The sequence below is a fragment of the Bombyx mandarina genome, chromosome 23, assembly GCF_030267445.1.
Source record: "Bombyx mandarina strain Sakado chromosome 23, ASM3026744v2".
Lineage (NCBI taxonomy): Eukaryota > Metazoa > Arthropoda > Insecta > Lepidoptera > Bombycidae > Bombyx > Bombyx mandarina.
Window position 1 is genome coordinate 8,820,294 of NC_143229.1, and position 22,889 is coordinate 8,843,182.

General features: G+C 34.3%; 1 protein-coding gene across 1 annotated transcript in view; it reads left to right on the forward strand.

Annotated features, from left to right (window-relative positions):
- The first annotated feature begins 355 nt into the window (after positions 1-355).
- LOC114245547 (uncharacterized) overlaps positions 356-22,889 on the forward strand; it is a 28,071-nt gene continuing 5,537 nt past the window's right edge. The window contains exons 1-5 of the mRNA XM_028177760.2: positions 356-505; positions 10,805-10,869; positions 20,335-20,422; positions 21,679-21,786; positions 22,481-22,620. Coding sequence (XP_028033561.2) covers positions 10,816-10,869; positions 20,335-20,422; positions 21,679-21,786; positions 22,481-22,620 — 390 coding nt within the window. The 5' untranslated portion in view covers positions 356-505; positions 10,805-10,815. The remainder of the gene's footprint in view (positions 506-10,804; positions 10,870-20,334; positions 20,423-21,678; positions 21,787-22,480; positions 22,621-22,889) is intronic.

Below are 22,889 nucleotides of genomic sequence, written 5' to 3' on the forward strand. Positions count from 1 at the left end.
TAAATTTTACAATCCCACTTCATTTATGTAGAAAGTGAAAATATTTTGAAACATTCTTTATTGGTGCTCCACTTGTATTGGTCTTACCGTAATGTTATATAGCCTATAGCCTTCGTCAATAAATAGGCTATCTAACACTGAAATTTTTTTTTCAATCGGACCATTAGTTCCTGAGATTAGCGCGTTCAAACAAACAAACTCTTCATCTTTATAATATTAGTGTAGATTAGTTGTTGGTTCTAATGAAATGAAATGCTTCGCACTGTTGTAATACTTGCTCACGATAGTGTGACTGATGCCGATTTGTTGAACCGGTCTATGAGCGTGACGTTGGTATACCTTCCAGCAGGAGAACGGCAAGACCGCCGATCTGGTAGTTATTGCAACAACCAGACTGACTGCGCACGCGACTTGTTTTGAAATACGTTCGCGAACGGTCGTAAACTGAATTTAATACAAAAATATTAGTGCACATCTATTCCGTCCGAGAAGTGAATTATTTGCAGTGAGTAGATAAAATTGTTTTGTTTATACTAAATCATAATCTAAGTATTTAAAATGCGGAGATAATACCAATTCCTTCTCATTATTGTACGAACTTCATTTTTATATTCAAGTAGATTATGGAATGGTCTGGTTCTAAGACAGTACAGTTGCACTAAGGCTATTAAGCTGAATTCATTGAAATTAAATCTTAAAAAGGTGGCTTCTGTTTACATCAATTCACTGAACTATTCAAAATATTTCATTAGACTACGACATCACGCTTAAGCGCCGACACTTGTGAAAGGACAGAACAATAGAATTATCTCGTATTCTTGTCTTCAAAGCGATCCCGTACAATAGGTACCCGATAAGGCTATATAGCATTGCGAATAATACGCTGTTATTAATAATACGCGTTAAATTTGAACGTCTTAATAGTATGTGAATTAAAGTATGTCGAACGAAAATTTTGGATTCGGATCTGGCAATCTACATGTGTATATACATACCTTTGTACTCCTGCCTATATTTACATACCCAATCCTTATTTTATGAGTATTTTAGTGTGAACGGGTTTGTAAGTCGCTTGGTAAGTACGTATCGACTGGCGCAATTATGCAGGAGCATAAATTAATCTAAAGCAACCAATTAAATGTAATCAAATCTTAGTTCTATAATTTTTTTGTTGTTGTTAATGCACTGTCGATTGTACCTATAATTGAGGTGACATCTGCCATGAGCATTTGTTAATTGTTCAATAATATGTTCAATAAATAAATGCTAGAGGTGATCTTTTAAATAGATACGTACCTAAAACTGAGAATTTCCAATGGAAAGAATAGCTTTAATATCAATATTGCAAAGCTTAGAAGTCTTCGTAAGTAGCAATAGAGCGTAATCCCGCGTGAATCCACGACTGCCCACACCCGTCTTAAGCGTTCTAATTTTAACTACGAGACAGCCAACAATACATTTGAGATGTCGACCATATATTAAGGTGGGTCTGAGATCCTTTCCCTATCTATATAAAAATAAACATATATGAACGTTTCTTTAGTTGAGACTCAAATTTTCCCTTTTTTTGTTATCGCAATGTATTATAATTATGTATGTAATTGTAACGCAATGTATGTAATTCTATAATTATTCTATAATTTTTATGTAAGTTATCGATCAAATTATATGCACCCAGGTAACGTTGATTTTAGCATCAACATACGATAGGATGAGGTCGAGTACTTTTAATAAATCTATGGTTTTCATACAATTATTGGTGGTCAGAAGAGCGTAATTCGCTTCCATTAGTGAAGCATAAGAAACAAAGGATTAATTATTTTCACTTGAATCGTGACATTTTACATAATCTCGTTATTTTATAAGCAGTAACTTTGCTCATTACTCTTAATTAAGGTTTTTGTTCTTAGTTCAGTGAAGACTGTCAGTTTTCGCGACTAGCAATTTAGTGACGGTAAAAACGCGATAATAAATCGTAAAAGTAGTTTCTATAATAAAAAAGATGCGATTAAAATATTTTTCATCCTAATCACTGTTTAGTTCGCTGTTTGAATTGTATTTCGATATGTTTGTTTTGGTAATATGTAGGAATTCTCAAGGAAATGTAATATAAAATAAGGAAATACGTATTAATCATTGACTATCGCACTGAACCAGCGAACGGTGGTCGGTATCAAGCGCGCACGAGTGCTTAGCATACATAATGGCTTTTTAGTACGCTGCCATTGTCTTTAAAATGACTAGTGCGGAGCCATGGACGTGAGAATCCACGTAAACTTATCGTTTATTACGCCTCTTTGTTCGGTAATTGATGCTATGTTAAGTTCATAGCACAAATTTTAGTCAGATATTTTCGGTTAATCAATTTAGACAAGAAGAAGTAAAATATTGAGTAACCTTTCGGTCATAATTAGCATGATAAATAATACTCACTGGTGGTAGGACCTCTTGTGAGTCCGCGCGGGTAGGTACCACCACCCTGCCCATTTCTGACGTAAAGCAGTAATGCGTTTCGGTTTGAAGGGTGGGGCAGCCGTTGTAACTATACTTGAGACTTTAGAACTTATATCTCAAGGTGGGTGGCGCTTTTACGTTGTAGATGTCTATGGGCTCCAGTAACCACTTAACAGCAGGTGGGCTGTGAGCACGTCCACCCATCTAAGCAATAAAAAAAAGTTGACCGAGTAAGTACGTTTATACGTATTATAACAACGGAAGCTTCCTCACAAATTTAACTTCCATTGTTTGGAACTTTGGAAGCTTCGAATTTGATTAACGGGTCGACTGATCTAGGCATGTACTTTTCAATTCGGCATTGACATTGTAAATGTCTATGGGCTCCAGTAACCACTTAACACCAGGTGGGCTCTGAGCTCGTCCACCAACCTATGCAATAAAAAAAATACATTATGATTAAGGCTTTAACCTCTGAATGGGTTTCAAAAAGGGTGGTGGAATTCACGTTATAATATGTTTTTCTTTTTTTTTTATTGCCCTTGTAGGCAGACGAGCATACGGCCCACCTGATGGTGAGTGGTTACCGTCGCCCATGTCTATAATATGTCCTTTAATCACTTAAAATCTTTTTATCACGGCTATCACACTCTTAAAATCAGACCACACGACTGAGACAGAAATATACAGGACGGTGGTACCTACTTACCCGTACGTGTTTACAATAGATACGCCCAACTGATAACAAGCCAAACTTATATTTTGCGGGTTTGATTTTTATGATCTTATTCGTGTGGAATCGTGAATTAATGTTAGGTACGAATTTACTCAAAAAACATTGGTCCTGCCTGTGAGATTAGACCGCTGGTATAGTCACATCGCTTGAAACGAGTACAATGATTGTGTTATCCTTTAGGCTATTATGCTTTTAACGGTGAACGGTGAGAACTTTGTTTTGTTTTATTAGAACAGATATCGCATTACATGCTGTTTAGACGAGGCGAACTTGCTCCTGTGTAGGTACTACAGTAATTCGATCGAATTCTCACGAAAGTTTAAAGGTCAATTCGATTTTAAGCCAACATAAAGTATGTGCATACAGATATATCCCCGGTCATCGTTCTCGTCGAACCCGTCGCTTGCGACGAAGCGCTCGGCGAGTAAATTAACTCACAGACACAGCCCACGGTTTCTCGCCGGATCTTCACAGCGGGTCGCGTTTCCGATCCGGTGGTAGATTCTGCGATGCACGGCCCTTACTAGGGTTCGTGTTAGCAACAACGTTAGGTTTGAGCCTCGCGAGCTCACCTACTCGCCCGGTTACGCTGAAATGGTCTCTCAAGACCATCAGCTTAAGTAGGGAAAAAAAACGGATATAAAATATAAATACTAATATGTTATCACTATTCCGATTTTTTTTTAAATTTTTTTTATTGCCTTTGTAGGCAGACGAGCATACGGCCCACTTGATGGTAAGTGGTCACCGTCGCTCATGGACGTCAGCAATGCCAGGGGCAGAGCCAAGCCGCTGCCTACCAGATTGGACTGACTCGAAGATCACACGCTGTGTTGTTCTTCTTTTGATTGATTTGTTTTAATTTACTAATACAAAATCTAAGATTAGAACAATAATTGACCGTTTTAGGATTACAAATTTTAATATAGTACAGGAATATCGAATTTAACGACTTTCTGTTGAAAGCCTATTCGAAAATTCTGAAGTTAATGAGTATTAAGGCGAATAGCGATTATTAATGATGCAATTAGCCGTTTGACTCATTCACTGAGTCTATCAATGGAAGTTCATTTTGTGTTCAATGGTACGAATTAATGAAAGTTAGATATATGATTTGGGTATTACGAGGAAGAAAATATTATTTTCACTATAATTTTGAAGGATTTCATTGAAATGTAAGTCGATCATTCGAATGTTTTTAAAGTATTGTTTTGAAGTATCAACCTGCTCAAGTGAAATTATACTCTACGTTGCGTTACAATAAAGCATTTTTTTTTAAAAACGTTCTAGCAGGCAAGTAGTTTTAATTAATCAGTCGAACAAACTCACGCTTGACCAAGCTCTTGTTTCCTCTAGTTTCGAACAACATTTTACCTTTATTAAATACTTCGTTTCATTTTAGTGACGTGTAGCAATGACGTGTAGCAATATAATGAACACACCATACTTGTCAACCACCGTACTCGTCGAACTCGGCAATGAGTTCAGCAACGTCAGCCCGCTGAGTTTCTCGCCGGATCTTCTCAGCGGGTCGCGATTCCGATCCGGTAGTAGATTCATTCGTGAAGCAGCTATTTTTGAGTTTTTAAGACTTCTGTGGAGGCGTTCTGGTAGCTGTTAGTAAATCCCACCCGTCCTGGCTGAGCCCTTGCTCGCCCACCTGTCCTGGTGAAACTGGAAAGGCCTCCGAGCTATCAGTTATGCCCCAATCATAAAAAAAATACAATGAACACTAAATTTATGAAAATAATAGAAAATTATTTAAAAGACAATTTCAATTTAATTCGTCTTATATTCTATATAATTTATATGATTGATTCACAAAAAGTAATAATGATTAAAATAAGCCCTTTTATTTTATTATATTTTCATTATTTGATATAATTAAATTGAAACAGAAATTAAGCTCTTTCCATTCATTGTCTGTTTCTTAGTATTTAATATGTACAAAGGTAAAATTTGCGTTATGAAATTAATTCTATAACTAGAGTTCGTCAGGCACGAAATTAGACTGAAAAATACACGTTCTTATTCCGAAAACTGCTATAATGAGCAATGTATAAATATAATAAATATAATATAAAATATAAATATAACTTACTGGTGGTAGGACCTCTTGTGAGTCAGCACGGGTAGGTACCACCACCCCGCCTATTTCTGCCGTGAAGCAGTAATGCGTTTCGGCTTGAAGGGGGGGCAGCCGTTGTAACTATACTGAGACCTTATATCTCAAGGTGGGTGGCGCATTTACTTTGTAGATGTCTATGGGCTCCAGTAACCACTCAACTCAGGTGGGCTGTGAGCTCGTCCACGCATCTAAGCAATAAAATAATAATATAATAAGTTCGCGTATGGTTTTTTTTCTAGTAGATACTTAACAAATCCATACGAGAAATTTTTAAGCGAGGCTGTATTTTAGGGCATTCGGATTAGTTGCTACATACAGTACCAGGCAATAAATATTGCACATCGATATTTAGAAAGAGACAGTCGTCTAATTTTGTTATTGTTGTAGACTGTTACCTGTGTGCGATGAAACACCAACGATCCCGTATCCTATCTATGGAGATTAAATGTCAATTAGGTAATGTGCGACAGAGATTGAAGTCGTCGTGGCCTAAAGGATAAGACTTCCGGTGCATTCGTATGTAGCGATGCACCGGTGTTCGAATCCCGCAGGCGGGTCCAATTTTTCTAATGAAATACGTACTTAACAAATGTTCACGATTGACTTCCACGGTGAAAGAATAACATAGTGTAATAAAAATCAAAACTCGCAAAATTATAATTTGCGTAATGACTGGTGGTAGGACCTCTTGTAAATCCGCACGGGTAGGTACCACCACCCCGTCTATTTCTGCCGTGAAGCAGTAATGCGTTTCGGTTTGAAGGGTGGGGTAGCCGTTGTAACTATAGTGAGACCTTAGAACTTATATCTCAAGGTGTATATACATTGTAGATGTCTATGGGTTCCAGTAACCACTTAGCACCAGGTGGGCTGTGAGCTCGTCCATCCATCTAAGCAATAAATAAAAAAATATAACGCTCTACAAAGCAAAAATTAACCGTCTCTTTCCCACGATCGATGTGCAATATCTATCGCCGGGTACTGTACATATGTTTTCTGAACTTCCAGACAACGATATCTTCTCAGTATTGAGCTTTGTTAAATTTTAATTTCTTAATAGATTACATTTTCCCTATCGTTTCAGAATAATGTAGACTTATATTATAGTCTTGATAAGCTACAGAGATACCTTGTATTCAAATCCGGATCCAAATCTTTAAATAATTTGAAAAGGAACGTCGATTGCGTTCTTGTATCTTTAAGGACATATTGGCGATTGAAGAATGGAAATTGACACCGCATTCTATTACATGTATCGAAAAAATGTATAATTAGATATTAAATTTTATGTATCTCCTCCTTGCGTCGTATTCCTCATTGCTGAGGGTCGTGACCACCCTTTTGTATCACCTTCGCACGCACGATTTTTCTCCATCCATTCTTGTCTCTGGCGGTGTGGAGGGCGTTGTGAAACGTGGAATCAAGAGCGGTGCGGATCTGGTCGGACCAATGTATTGGGCTGCGCCCCCGAAATTTTATGTATAATTAGATATAAAATGTATAATCAGATATAAAAATTATTTTCAACATAGAAAAAATAACAAAAAAATATCTTACTCGAAATAAATGAAGTATCACCGAAACACCTTTCATAAAACTAAAACAACTTAAGGTAAAAATCGAGAAGTAAAAAAAAATGTCCCTTGTAAATTGTACTTGGCATTTACTGAACTAAAATTACCTTTAATAGTCCCTTTCAAATCCTAAATATTAAATTAGGCTCTAAATGCGAAGAATAGATCTCGTAATAGAATTTTCTAAAAGCTTTACGCTCAGGTACAGAAGACATGGCTCTTTACACCGACAAATATGACTAATGGACTTATTCTGATGGAAAATTGAATTTTTCATAAAACTGCGGAAAAGACGTTTGAGATTTTTGTTTGATATTTTAGATATTTATTTAATAGCTCAGTAGGTAAAAACGTCAGAGGTTCTTTTAAAAGTCAAACAACTCACGTGCACGACGCGCAGTCTAGGAGTTTTTCGTAATATGCGTATCGGACTATACACTTAAGACAAGAAAAATTGCATCCAAACTTCCAAATATTAGCATTTTCGAACCGGAAATCAGAGTGGTATTCCATTCTGGGTCCATGACAAGACCGTCGAGGAGATAATCTTACACGTTCAAACACTCACAGCCAATGTTTATCTCGAACGAATGTAATTCATATAAAATGACGTAATACAGTGAAAGTGTTGTAGAGCTCTGACGACTCGACTGGTTTGATGCAATGTGTAGTCAGATTTAGAACACAGAGATGAATTTAATATAATATAAAAAATAAAGTTGCAGTAATCGTTTTGAAAAGTAATCATTTGGTTTTAAATAATGATGCCAGCCACCCTCAGCTGTGAGACTATGGCTAGGTCTGTGAGATTAACTCGTTTGTTGAAATTACACATACAACACATGTCGTCCGTTGATTGTGCTGTAATAAAAGCCGATCCTAAGGTGTCAACAACATGTTTCGTAATAATTCGATGAGTGTGAGTCGTTTAGGGACGTATTAAAGACAAATATTTATGAAATATGTTTTATACATATATATATGATTGGATTAAAAATATTAAATATTTGTACGAAGCGATTTGATTGTGCTTCTCGACTTTTCCAATCTGTAATAGCGTCGGTAAATAATTAAAATCGGTGGCTCGTTGAGTCATAAGATTTTATCGAAATTAGTATTATCCATCCAATAAGTTTAATTTCGACCAAAACAAGACTTTTCAAATTTATTTATTAGAAAAAAGAAGAAAAAAAATGTTAGCATATTTCATACAAAAACAAAAGTTTATCCTAACGCATTTATCTCGAATGCTATATTTAAGACACGTGAATTGCGAACATCCATTTCAAGTGTAGGATCCGATCTATAACTTATTGGGATCCGGACGTTGAGTAATTTCCATAGGTCTGTCCAGGTAAGGAATTATTCGTCAAGCTCATGAATAAAGGACCTCTGATGTTGCCGATAACATTCCGATTTCGGATTTGGTACGGCGAGGAAAAGCAGAAAGTTTCAATGTCTCCGTTCTGCATATTCAAATGTTTTACCTTTAAGTTTACTACGTATTTGACCTAACTTAAAAAGTTATCCTTGAAGATATAAATGGCTTGAAAGCCAGAAAATACGTTGAGAAATGTAATACTGTAGATATCGAAATAAAGAGCTTATGCAGAAGGTATAAATATTCAATTCTAGCTTGTATTAAAAATATTGCCGAGTGATTCCTTCCAATTTCGTTATGAATAATTTAATTTTCCATTATATCTTAAATACTATACATAAATATCGTTTTGACATCAATTTGCATATTATTATCACGAAAAGAATTTTCGAAACAATTTTGGCTTATGGAAATATATTTGCATTAGTTATGTAGACATCAGCTCACTGCTTGCCTTTTATTAAGCTTCTACCAAAGGCCACTCAGACATTAATATGAACGTGAATGTCTAGTGAATGCCGAAAGCGTGAATGCCTCACTTCACGTGAGTTCGAAGTCTCAGTTGACCCCTCCACAATGCATAGCTGCTCCACGGATGAAATAAGCAGGACAATCTGTGATTGATTTAAAAAAATTATATCATGCTTTTCTGTTAGTTAACGCTTTGACGCCTAGGCTTTTAAATATATTAATATTGCATTTGTTTCAAAAGAAACAATATAACTAGTATTTTAATAAAAACCTGGCACAGGGGTTACAGGTTATTTTCAAAAATTGTATTCACGTTTTTGGGTACATTTTACCTTTGACATGATTTTACGAATAAAGAAATTTAGCTAAGTTATGTTGAATTGCATGCGACGAATGTTAATAAAATTTCTAGAATTTTCCAATGAAGAATATATCGAAAAGCTATGTGTATCGTAGCTTATGAAATTCTTGACACACATTAAAAGCGTACCCTTTATTATTAAAAACAAAATTAAATGTGTGAGCTCCTAACTCATGTTATGCGGACACCGCAGTCCATAGAAAACACTATTATGCGCCGGCACCCATCTTGAAACATGAAACCTAAGACGAAATTGTAATATCTAACACACCCCACAAACTAAAAGGCACGACTGTTTCGCGGAATAAATATGCAGATTAATAGCAGCTTTTTGTGCGAGTTAATATTACGTCCTATCTTGAAAGAAAGCAGTATTCTGGTGTATTTTCCTATATTTTCCTTATACATATACATACACGTATGTATGCAAAATCCACAAACATCTAATTGTACTTTTTGTCATCATCTATCATCTATATATACTATAAAAATGAATTGCTGTTCGTTAGTCTCGCTAAAACTCGAGAACGGCTGAACCGATTTGGCTAATTTTGGTCTTGAATAATTTGTGGAACTCCAGAGAAGACTTAAAAGGTAAATAAATATGTAAAATGCTCGGAATTAAATAAAAATAACATTTTTGTTTTTCCTTTGATTTGAAACCTTCGCGTCGGTCTTTTATTTATCGATTGAGGCACTTCGAAGTCTGCCGGGTCAGCTAGTTTCTAATAAAACTTTAATATGCTACTTTGTAAAAACGAAGTATTTTACTTTATTTATCTCTATTACATACTACTACTACTACTACTATGACACTAATCAAAGAAATTACATTAAAATTCTATTTTTTTTAGTTATTTAGGTCATAATCATAAATAGAAATTAATTTAATAGCTTCATATTTTTTCATTTTCACCACTGTTTTATAGACATTTCATTTTGATTCGAACTGCTCTACAAATAATCCAAATCCAAATAAATAAACCAAATTAGCGTGGCAAAATTCAGATTGAAGATCGTCCCACTTTTTTACACATTTTACACCCTACCTCTTCTAGTAAAAACGTGATGATTTTAATTGATAATTCTCGGCTGGGAAAAATCAAGACCCAAATGGCAGTACAAAATTATATTTTTGAAGAGTTTTTTGGCACTCGTACACTTGATTTCTTCAATAAGGGCATTGAAAATTACCGGAGCACTGGCAGAGATACCATGGGTGCTTATTTTGTTGGATATTGTACATTAATTTAACGGTAGGCAGCGGCTTGGCTTTGCCGCTGGCATTGCTTGTCCATGGGCGACGGTAAACACTCACCATCAGATGGGCCGTATGCTCGACTGCCTGCACGAGTAATAAAAAAAAAGTTCAGTTTTATTGAATATTAAGATTTTAAAAAATACAAACTTCTGATTTATTTTACGACTGACTCCAAATCTTTTACACACTGCGGCAATACGTAGAAGAAAAGCAAGCGGGACATTTCAAAATTTAAACCCCAAAATTGAACAGATAGAAATATTTTACTTTATTTAAAAAATATATAACTTTCTATGTACTAAACAGAAAATTGATAGGTAAATACTTATTAAAAGCAAACGATTTTACGCACTAAATTATTTACTATAAATTACGAATGCCCTTAAGAAACTGAAGATCGAATTCAAATGTCGTATTAAACTCTATTTATTTTCACAGGTAGAGACAGAATGAAGTATATTATAGCAGTATTAACGATATTAATTATATCGCAGGTGTATTCGGTAAGTATTTTCGCATATCTACTATGTAACGTATACTAACTATTGTCATTAATAAAAGTACTTATTTGAAATGTAACAGGAGTTTTGTACGTAATCCCGATCAAAACATTTAATTCTGCTGAACAATTAGTGTTCAGGGAAAATGATCTAGTAATCCCACTATAATAATTATATTTTGGATAATAAGTATTTTTATTTTTAGTAATGGTCGCCCAGAGGTCGAAATTCGGCTATAATTAATTTAAATTATAGGTTTGTATTTTGATTCTATTGTCAAAGATAATTAATTATACTTCTTTAATCACAGATTTCGTCAATACTAAACTATAGACAAATATTAATAAAGACAAACAATATTACTTTATTTTTTTTAAAGGGATTTTATGACCTGGTAACTAAGACTTTTAGGTCAAGTCTTATTTTAATAAAACTTTTTTTTAAAAATAATATTAGGTATGAAATGAAATGAAAACGAAATGAAATGAAATAAAATGAGATGATATGGGATGAAATATAATCTCAGTAAAATGGTGGCTTACTGAGTGGTTTACTTTTTCAGTGGACTTTTTGGAGAATCCCGAGAAGTTACGTTCAGAGGCTTTGTTTCATCTTCCCACATTTGTGCACTTTTACAAATACTAAACAGTTATTAAACCACCGTTATTACACATTTAAACCTGAAGAAACACAAAATAGACAAAATAAAACATATCACACAACTTCACTCCTCGCGTTCCCGCCAAAAAGTATCAATATTACTCTATTCTCAATTTGACCACAGCCTATAAGCAATAAGAAAATGGCGGAGAGTTTTAGGTGCGTGAGAGCAGACGTAGACACTAACGCGCATGCGCACTTGTACCCAGGGAGGAAAAGTTACACTTTCTTCCCTGTACAGCGGGACGAAAACCGAACTTTCGGCGTCAGTAGGAGAAAATAATAATTTTCATTGCCTTCGTAACTGGATAATCCGAAAAACTACACTATCGTAGCTATTTATAATTGGTTATGAATATGGACAATGTCAAAAGACAAGCTTTGCTGCTACTGAAAACATCACCTCGTATGTTGTTAGCCACTTACATCACTAATTTGTCATTCATATCAAAACGATGTTGAAATACCACTGAAGTGCCGCCACCAGAGTTCATTCCAGAGGCTGATGAACGCAGTAAATATTTAAATTTGCATTACCGGCAGCTTTTGCGATTGTAATATGGAAGGAATAATCTTGTGCCAGAATTAAATTCGTAACAAAGTTTATGGTTCTGTCAATTTCTTTATTTATGATTATGATTAATTTATCATTTCACAAGTTCATTCACTTGCACTAAGAAATTTTGTGTTGTTTAAAATGAAATAAACTCCCATTTTGCCGGGACAAATGTGCGTCACCATGTCACTCACTCTCCGACCTTTAAACTGCAAAAGTCCAAAAGTGTTAATTGATGTATTGCCACGCGAATATGGGAAACCGACAATACTGAATTACAATAATACGTTTACTAAGTTTTTTATTTTTATTTTTTTTATTGCCTAGATGAGTGGACGAGCTCACAGCCCACCTGGTGTTAAGTAGTTACCGGAGCCCATAGATATCTGCAACGTAAATGCGCCACCGACCTTGAGATATAAGTTCTAAGGTCTCAAGTATAATTACAACGGCTGTTCCACCCTTTAAACAGAAACGCATTACTGCTTCACGGCAGAAATGGGCCGGGTGGTGATACCTACCCGTGCGGACTCACAAGAGGTCCTACCACCAGTAAAAGTAAAATGGTATCATAAATTAGTTTTTTTTTCGTTTCAAGCAAACTTCAAGTGTTTCTCTCGCAAGCGCCTTTACTTTACATACACGTTGTAAATGGTTGTATGAGTTCGTTCCACAAAAGATATCTAGTGCAAAGGAATATCTTGAAAAACAGAGATAAATACAGCTAATAGTCAATGGTGGACTAAATAGCGCTGTTATATTGATAGGTCGTCTTGTGAGCCCGCGTGAGTCGGTAGAATAATCCCGCTTATTTCTGTTTCGAAGAAGTAATACGTTCTAGTTTGAAGGGTGGGGCAAGCGTTTCACTATAGAATTGAGACTTAAATCTCATTTCTCAAGGTCGGTCGCGGCATTAACGTTGTCGATATCTTTGGGCTCCAGTAACCACTTAAGACACACACACACACACACACACCGGTCTAAGTAATAGAAACAAATAACGTTTGGATATATTTTTCAACTTAAATTTATCATGTTAAAAATAGACGACATTGACATTCAATTCCATAAATGTGGACAAATAGATTTCATGGAACATTCAATATTTCATAAAGGGAATAATTGTAGGAAGGAACACTCCGTTGCTTGTAATCTGTTCGTAATCTAATCTGATTTTCAAAGCTTCTATCAATTCTGGGATTAATTATTTTGATGATAAGTTTATACGTAATTGGTTGTCAGTGCCAAATGATATTATATTATAGGTGGTACAGATGTTCTTATCCCTTTCGGCTCAAGAACTATCTCTGTCATAATTAGATTCAGCCTACAGTTCAATTAGCTGGTAGACCAATTCTCAATTTAAGTGTTCGCGAAATAGTAACATTAGTAGAGTTAGTATCGCTACTATAGAAAATGGGAATGTTAGCTCGAGGTGGTCGAATGACCGTAATTTCTGATAATAAACGGACAGACTATTATGATGTAAGATCCTGTTACTGGCCAAACATAGGTCAAGCAATTAAGTTAGGTAATTGTTCGTAACTGTAGTTAGTGCAGTGAGGATGTTATTGTATAATGTAATTGTGAAAAACTGCGAACGGAATACTGGGCGCAGTCGTTAGGTAGATTTATTAAGTGATCAAGCTTAATAAGTTAAAATTAGTCAATATTCCTTTTTCGATGAATTCAAACCACAATAGTTGTTAGTGGCACAGAAAAATAAATTAGAATGAAGCAGTCTTGTAATGTAAATTAGATTGGCAGCATTTCTTTACATTTGATTATATTTATAGTAGACATTTGGAGGGTATTTCAAACTAAAGTTATTAATTAATAATGGATTTTCAGAAAAATATTTTTCTGAAAATGCGATTATGATGTGAAAGAATATTTTGTGTGATTATTGGTTTTAACTGTTATCACGATGATAAATTGATTGATGACGATAATTCGCTTGGCTTGTCTAGTGAACTTTAGTGATTAGGAACCTCGATTGTATCACGTGGTCCGAGTTTGATTCGCGGTTGGAATCCGTATCTTCGTTATTTGGGCTCCAAGTTTATTTCTGGTCTGTTACCGGTACAGACAATAAAAAAAGGAATCTTGTTTGCGATCTTTGGTGCAGAATATTTCTTTTATAATAGAATATCTGATGTTCTTCTGATATGATATTCTTCAGCCAGCGTTTAGGAGATAACACTTGACTTTCGAATCCCAAAACTCGTAAAGTATGTTTACACGTGGCAAGAATATTATGTTCCGAAATTGTCAGCTGCTTTTATTTTAGATGCACTTCTCACGTAAATCAGCATTTACATTACAGGATATCATTACTTACTACAGACAGCATTTTGGCTGTCTAAAGCTAATAATAATACTAAGCAATATCTAATATTATAAGTGAGAAAAGGACTTATTTAAGATTTATATAACTAATTAGCATATGTGAATAGTTTGCTCGTGCTTTTCAACTAGTATACAGGCAAAATTTATGCAATTCTTTAATCAACAATGAGAATAAATACAAAAATACAATAAATTGTATTTTTTTTTGTCGCAGTGAATTTCCAAATCGCTCTTTTGTTTGGAGAAGTTTAAATAAATTTCAATTATAAATTAAAAGGCAGAAGGCAGTCGCTGTTTGTGTCATTCAAAAGTAACTTCGATTTTAGAACTTTTGTCCGCGAATTTGTTCGTGACTACTCAATTATTAACTTTATTCTGACTTACGGACTATATTTGTAAATAAATATATTATATTAGAAGCGACAGTGTAGTTGCATGCAGTGTAGTAGCAGTCATGTTTTTTGGCCTCTGTAGAGGTACTACCAATTTTTTTTTAAATTTTTTATATACTACCCTTTTCCCCTGACATTGTCAGAGCTCTTATGTGTAATGTTTGTGTTAACTATATCTTGTATTTATTTATTGTTTGCTTAGTATTTTGATGTTAATTTACTACCAAGTATTGTGTTCCTTTACTTACCTCATACCTCGTTTGAACAGTCATATGTCAAAAAGTTCAGAGATTTTCTTTTTTTTACGTCTAGCTTAAACTAACCTAAGTTCCCACCTGAGTCTTCTTCTGAGCAACCAGACCCTAAGCAACCTGGGCGAAAGCAGACACCACAGTAGCTCGCGTTGATAAAAGAAAGAACGTGCATAATGTTCTGGGAACTTTTCTTTAACTAGATGAGACCGTGTAAAATACAGTGCGCACATATGAATGCTTTTATGTACCATCACTGTCTTGCTTCAGAGGAACATTTCCAATGTCCGATTTGTTTTTGCATTAAGTCACACGAGTGCGTTTCCAGATGGCTATAGGATCCATGGTGGGGTGTATCAGTGGGTTAGCTGTACAATGTTTAGTGGTACGTTTGAGGAGTATGCACATTACGCGTCTCCTACTCATTCCTTGACAGAAGTTGAATAACTATCTTTTCACCTTGAAAATCTTATTATAGAGTTGAAAAGTACGAAGTAAAATGCAAGATAGAAGAAGTAGAATGCAAGATAGCAAGAATGCAAGAAAATAGATTGCGGGTTTACTTTTCGGTTTAATGTTCACTGTCTCTTGATTACTTTCGTGAGTTGAGAATTTTGGATAGTATTGGATACTCATCAGGTAGTCCTCAAAGAATTTATCATCAAAAAAATTCTAATATTTTCACGAATGAAAAAAATATTTTAATAATTTCAATCATAAACGTCGACTATACCAATGTCTCAATACAAAAGTCTCATTAAAGACACTTATCAAGTCATGCAAAAGCTTTACAATTGAAAACGATGAATAGAATAGAATAATGAATATGAAATTAAATATATGTAACAAAAAAATATTCCTTTGAAAATAAAAGAAATGATAAATTTTACGAGATGTCCACTATATTTTATTTTTAGGGTTCAGTGCTAAATACATTCAACATTATTAAGCGACATAAAGCGTAGCAGTATTACCTATATATAAGTATTAGAGATTTTCGCAAAACTCAAAATAATTATCAGATTTAATTGAGCTATTCATACAGATAAACGACTAATTATTACGAACCAAGAAATTGTTATGAATGACTGATACAATAACCAGTGGGAATTGAATGATATGCAAATAAATTAATATATTTTCATATTTGAGTTGGAGTGTGCCCGTGCCGTGCGTGTAAGTCTTCTGAGCCCGTCCCATTCAATTAAATCAATGAAATAAGTTACGTGCCAAATCCGTGCCTCGCATTTAGTGCAGCGAAACGTAGTGGCAATGCGTCAACTGTGCCAAGAACCGATCTACTTAATATTCTCATATTCTTAGATACATTGACTTATGCAGAAACCCTGAGCGGCAAGGTTGCAAGTTTATATTTGAGCTCATTATCTCACTGTGAGTATATAAACTGTTTATCTATATATTAATATGTGAAGCAAAAACTTTGTACCCCTTTTTACGAAAATTGCCCGGACGGAGGAGTATGAAATTTCCCACACTTATAGAGAATATAGAGAAGAAGTGCAGAATGCTACAACACATACATAAAAACATACTATTTGTTTACTGTCAATTGGGAAACGTTTGTTATTGTTTAAAGGCTGTGGTCGAATTGAGAATAAATTAATATTGTTTGTCTTTAATATTATCGGTCTATAGTGCAGTTTTGGCGAATACTGTGATTATATTATCGAATTATAATAGTGTTTGACAATAGAACCATAATAATGTTTAAACTTATAATTTCAATTAATTATAGTCGAATTTCTACTACTACCACTGGTATATTATAATTATATAACAAAAATTATTATTCATTTAAATCCAATTCAAATAACGAACTTAGTTTTTGTTTATAACGCATGGCAGAAGAGCAAACAAAACCTTCACCAATACCATTAAGAAGTTAAACAGACCATATATGTTTAGCGTAAACGAATTAACTATGTAAATACACTGCTAACGAGCTTCTATCCATGACCACTCGTGAACACAATAAATATGTACATTTGTTACATTAATTAAAGCTAAGAACATAGTATGTTGTACCAAATTGTAAAACTGATACTTCTAACATATAAAGCACGCGTGATAGCTCCGGTATATGAATATGATATTTCAAACAGTTTCATAAATTACATAAGTGAATAATGCATACTATGACAATTGTAAATAAGCCCGTAGCTTCGCCTGGGTTAAATTTGGAATCACAATGTAAATTGATGGATGGATATGGAATGCCTGTTGATATTCTGTATGCACAAAAGACATTCCATTGGAATGACGATAATGTGTATTGGATATCTTACTGTTTATTAGTTCTGCAAAGGAGTAGTTCTTTTGTATTATGTATGACTTTGTGATTCAAGGATCGAATATGTGGATTATTCAAATTTTAACTTACAACAAATGATTAAAATTTGTACTGTAGTTTATAGAGACGTTGCTGTATCGGGTTAATATTAACAAAAAATCGTAAACATCTCTGTTCTGTATGTTTCTTGAATACTAATGTTAAGTCGACGACATAGAATGGTGGTATTCAGTTCGTGATATCTCTGCTTGGGAAAATACATAAACATTTTTCTTTAAATTCATGTAATTAACAGAGATATTACATACAAAGATAAAGAGCAAATAAAACTGTTCCTCAGACGAATATTCGCCCAAAGTGGAAACCAGCTGAGATATCGTCGGCATATAAATAAATTTAATTTTTGAATTCGTTGTGGCCTAAAGGATAAGACGACCGGTGCATTCGTCTCTAGCGATGCATCGGTGTTCGAATCTCCCAGGCGGGTACCAATTTTTCTAATGAAATTCTTACTTTACAAATGTTCACGATTGACTTCCACGTTGAAGGAATAACATATGTGTAATAAAAATCAAACCCGCAAAAATTATAATTTCGTAATTACCTTTTGTGGGTCCGCACGGGTACGTACCACCACCCTGCCTATTTCTGTCGTGAAGCAGTAATGCGTTTCGGTATGAAGGGTGGGGCAGCCGTTGTACTTTACTGAGACCTTAGAACTTATGTCTTAAGGTGGGTGGCGCATTTACGTTATCTATGGGCTCCAGTAACCACTTAACACCAGGTGGGCTGTGAGCTCGTCCACTCATCTAAGCAAAATAGAATAATTATGAAAGTGTATGGTATAGTTGTATGAAGGCTAATGGGCAAGAAATATCAACATCAAAATAGATTGTATTCGTCAATAAAAAAAAAAGTGTAATTAATTATGAATAGTCAATTACTTCCCACATGGTCAGCACTATAGCCTCGTTAAAACAGTACTTCATTGTAATTAAGAATTTTGAACGCCAATATGTATTTTAAAGCGATACTGGTTTATTATTATTTACAAAATGAATACGCAAAATATATAAAAAATGTTTGTTTATTTTGTATCGAATATAGATTTGTTTATTTAAAAAACAATTGTTTCCAATCACTTAAAAAAATAAAGCTTTCACTATAGTGTCAGTGATATCTCAGTAAATCTAAAAAAGGCCAATACATTATGACTAACAGAGAAATGTCAATAGTGTATTAAATTCTATAAGCTTGCGTAATTACTGTTGGCAAGCGCATTGCAAGATGGCACGGTAAAACCCATCATCTTTCCTATTTCTGCCGCGAAACATTCATGGGCTCTGATTTGAATGATGAAACAAGTTTTGAACAATACAAATCATGTTTTAACGTAGTCATCCATAGGGGTTCTGGTCGTAAGTTCATTGACCTCTTTTTTATAGTGAATCAATGAACTCACTATAAAAAAAAGGCTGACCGTAAATGCATATCTTGGAGTGAAAAAATGATTATATGTTTAATTTCAAGCAGCATTAAATTTGATTTTAAATTATGCATGAGCACAAAAGAATTGACGAAGTGGAAAATATTTGATGTATAATAATTAGCTTCAAGGTTTGTTACAAAAAAAATGGTGTTGTTCGTAATTGGCGTCGAAGCATTAGGTACACTGTGCAATGGGATATCCTGTTGTGTTTGTACACCGTCAGTAATGTTCATTCACATTCAATTGTATAGTTCCGATAGATTTAAAATTGAAGTATATATCATAATAATATTATGTTGTCTATTTCTGATTAATGTGAGGCGGAGAAATTGATATACACAAAAACTTAGCACATTTGTTTGGCTTACAACATTTCTGGTTCTTCTTTGAATTTACGATCTCAAGTATTTCCCTGAGTTAATTTAATGTTGTTTTTTATTATTCTCAATTTTGTTGTTTCATAACACAGGAATATAGCGTTTGAAATAAAATAAAAATTGAATTGAGGACATAATTAAATTTTTATAAAATAATCTCAAACTACTTTAGTTCGAGTATTCTCAGAAAAAAAGTACCTTTTTACGTACACACATTGCATAATTTGCTTAAATGAAGAGGTGCATCATATTATCATGTGTCTTTTCTCAATTCCTATATGAGATTGTTATAATACCTATATATAGCCGAGGTGTTATTTTTTTTTCTATTTAGTGCTTAGATCGGTGGACGAGCTCACAGCTCACCTGGTGTTAAGTGGTTACTGGAGCCCATAGACATCTACAACATAAATGCGTCACCCACCTTGAGATATAAGTTCTAAGGTCTCAGTAAAGTTACAACGGCTGCTCCACCCTTCAAGCCGAAACGCATTACTGCTTCACGGCAGAAATAGGCGGCGTGGTGGTACCTACCCGTGCGGACTCATAAGAGGTCCTACCACCAGTGAAAAATGGTAGGTTGATGTTATAGTGTTAAAAAATAAAACAATATACCTAGGTAGGCTGTTAATTATTCCTTGGGGTAAGCTGCGTGCTTGGGGTGAGGTGCGCTGTCTGGTTTCAGCGTTGACGTTGACCGCGGTAATCCCCTTACCACATCCGGGTTCTGACCTCGAGAGGAATCGGACGCTTGAGCGAGAGTTCAGGGGATTCGTTTAGTGGGTAGGGCACTATGTTCCATTCCTTGGTACCCGGTCCGCTACCAATATCTGCGGACCGTTCCCACAAACCCCCCGCGCGCGGGGGCCTTGTAGGAGGTTCGGCGCACGAGCCCAAACAACAAAAAAGGCTACTAATTAGAAATTTACAAGGCAAACAATTTAAAAGAGTTCAAATAAATACTAATTATTGAGCGTGCAGTGCCCTTTCACTAATCCGCAACGTATATTAAACCGTATATTGCACAATAAAATATCTCCGTAAACGTTTTGTTGTTCATTAAAACCCGATATTTATTTTCAGGCGCCTCAGTTTATAACCTTCAAGGATGGTAAGATAGGCGTGAACTTCGGCGGTTACCACGCTGGAGTCGGGCTCGGAGGTTTATTAGGTGAGAATTTTCATTCATTCAATTTATTTAAATAAGCGTTTGGGTGAAGGGTGAATAATATTTTGAAGTGATGATAAAACTAAATTAAAATTCTCGTGAAACAAGAAATTATGAAGATGCGATAAGTATTTTAAGTATATTAGTAATAAGATAAGTATATTGAATTGCAATAAGATAAGTATATTAAATTGCAATAAGATAAGTATAAGATAATTCAATGAGATTTTTGTAAAAACTTTATTTGCAAGAAAACAACAAATACTTATTAATTTATTTATTGCCCCTCAAAACATTTACATAATAATATGACGAACATTGTCGTGAATTTATACTAAGCCTCTTCGTAATACAATATACAATAACAATTGCCATATAAAAAAAAAACTGACAAAAAATATTCCATTCTTGCATACGTCCTTCGCTAGCTATTGCATGGGAGATAATCACACGTAATTCTTGCAAAATAATTATCAACAGCGCAGTAAACAAAATGAATAATTTATAACCTGTGAGTGATTAATAGATACTTAAATACTTTTATTGCATCCATACTTGCAAATACTTAATTTGAAAATTACCAAAGGAACAGCTTAGCTACTTTCCACTTCAAACGCAAGTTTTGAATTCTTCTCCTGAATTATTCAACCTTAACCTTTCTAGAGTTATCCGTATGGCAGTACACGCAGTCAACAGATATCATTGATTTGCAGGATAAAAAGAGTGTGAAAAGCCCCGAACTTTGTGGAATACCAGCATTAATTGTCATTGTATCGGAGGAATAGCCATTAATTTATAACATTTTATTAAATTGGACGGCCAGAAAACTTAAGCTAAACAAAAGAGATAACCACTCGCTTAATTTACGCTCGTGCCGGACTTTATAGGCCAGTTTATATATACATTAAATATTATTTTTAGTGTAAAATATTAGCTGCTTTTAGACACCGCTCTGTCTGTACTGCTGCCTAGAGCAGCGGTGACATCTTTTTTAGGTTGAAGATGACAGATGTAAAAAAATGCGAACACAATAGACCGCATTATTTAAATTCAATATAAATATTACATATTCCACGGACGCAAGGAATATTTGCTGTGTAATAGGTACTAAAAAAAGAGAAGTTAGTATATATTTATGAGATTCCGAACGTAAATATTAAAAAAGATATATTAATTCCGACTGGCAATCAAATCGAGATTTCCTAAACAAATAGCCCTATTAAAAAAAAAAGTGTTATAAATATATTTTTTTTATTTAGGTGGTGGTGCAGGTACTGGAGGGTTATTTGCTGAAGCAGGAACTCCTCATGGCCAATCAGCAAGAGCAGGATTAGGTGGAGCAGTCGATGGCAATGGCCGAGCCGGAGGTTAAGATCGTAATTATACTCTAATTACAAAATGAATTTGTCTTATCCGACAAATGGCTTTAAATAGTTTCGACAAATTTATCACCTTAATTTATATTTAATAAATTTTTTAAATAGAACAGTGAATTTCACGTTTTACTGTCCACACAAAATAGAACGAGATTACGACAAAACAGCAATGTCGAACGAAAAAGCAATAAATCTGTTTAATCAGATGTTGGTTTCTAGCTTTCAAAGCAATAGGTTGTGTTTTTACAAAAAAAATTTTAAAAGGTAACAAGATCTTATTTTTTTGTTGAATAGCAAAATAAATTTAGAAAGATAAGTATTTTATATGACTATAATGATCTTTTATCACTATAATGTGGACTACCAAGTGCTTCCAGTGGTTTCAAAATTAAATGATGAAATAACCATGCTGATTTGTAACTTATCTTAATATCATAGTTATAAAAGCTATTTATTATATAGCAGTTATCATTTGTTATCAAATATTATAGTATACTTATTTTTGAATTAACTCACTGTTTCTTAATTTTCTGAAATGCAATGCAAACTAAGAATAAATTGTACAAAATTAAGAACGATAGCACAATGAGATGGCACGACAGATTACCAATTGATTTGCAACATCTCAAAACAAATGAGATTACTTTGAAATGAAACAAAAAACCTAATTTTACTAAATTCATAGGTGGACTTTATGCTGGAGCTACGGCAGGTGGCAACGTCAAAGCAGAAGCTGGTCTTGCAGGAAGAGTAGCTTCAGAAGACGTAGCAGGCAATGGATTTGCAACTGCTCAAGCAGGAGCTCATAATGCTGTTTCTGGCTTGGTAAGAAACAAAGAGGAACGACGCAAGCGCAAAGAATTGAAAAAATTGTTAAAGAATCAAAAGCACCTTTAATTGGTGAAGGACGTTATTATATTTACCTATTATTATTAATTGATGTGGTGGTATTTTTGAACTAAGTTTTACGATTAACTATAATAAAAGAAATAAATAACTTTAATAAAACTATACTTTTTTTACTTACAAACTTATTTTATTAATTAATTAACTATTTAGAAAAGCACTGTATGAACAACGACCGTGTTTTACGT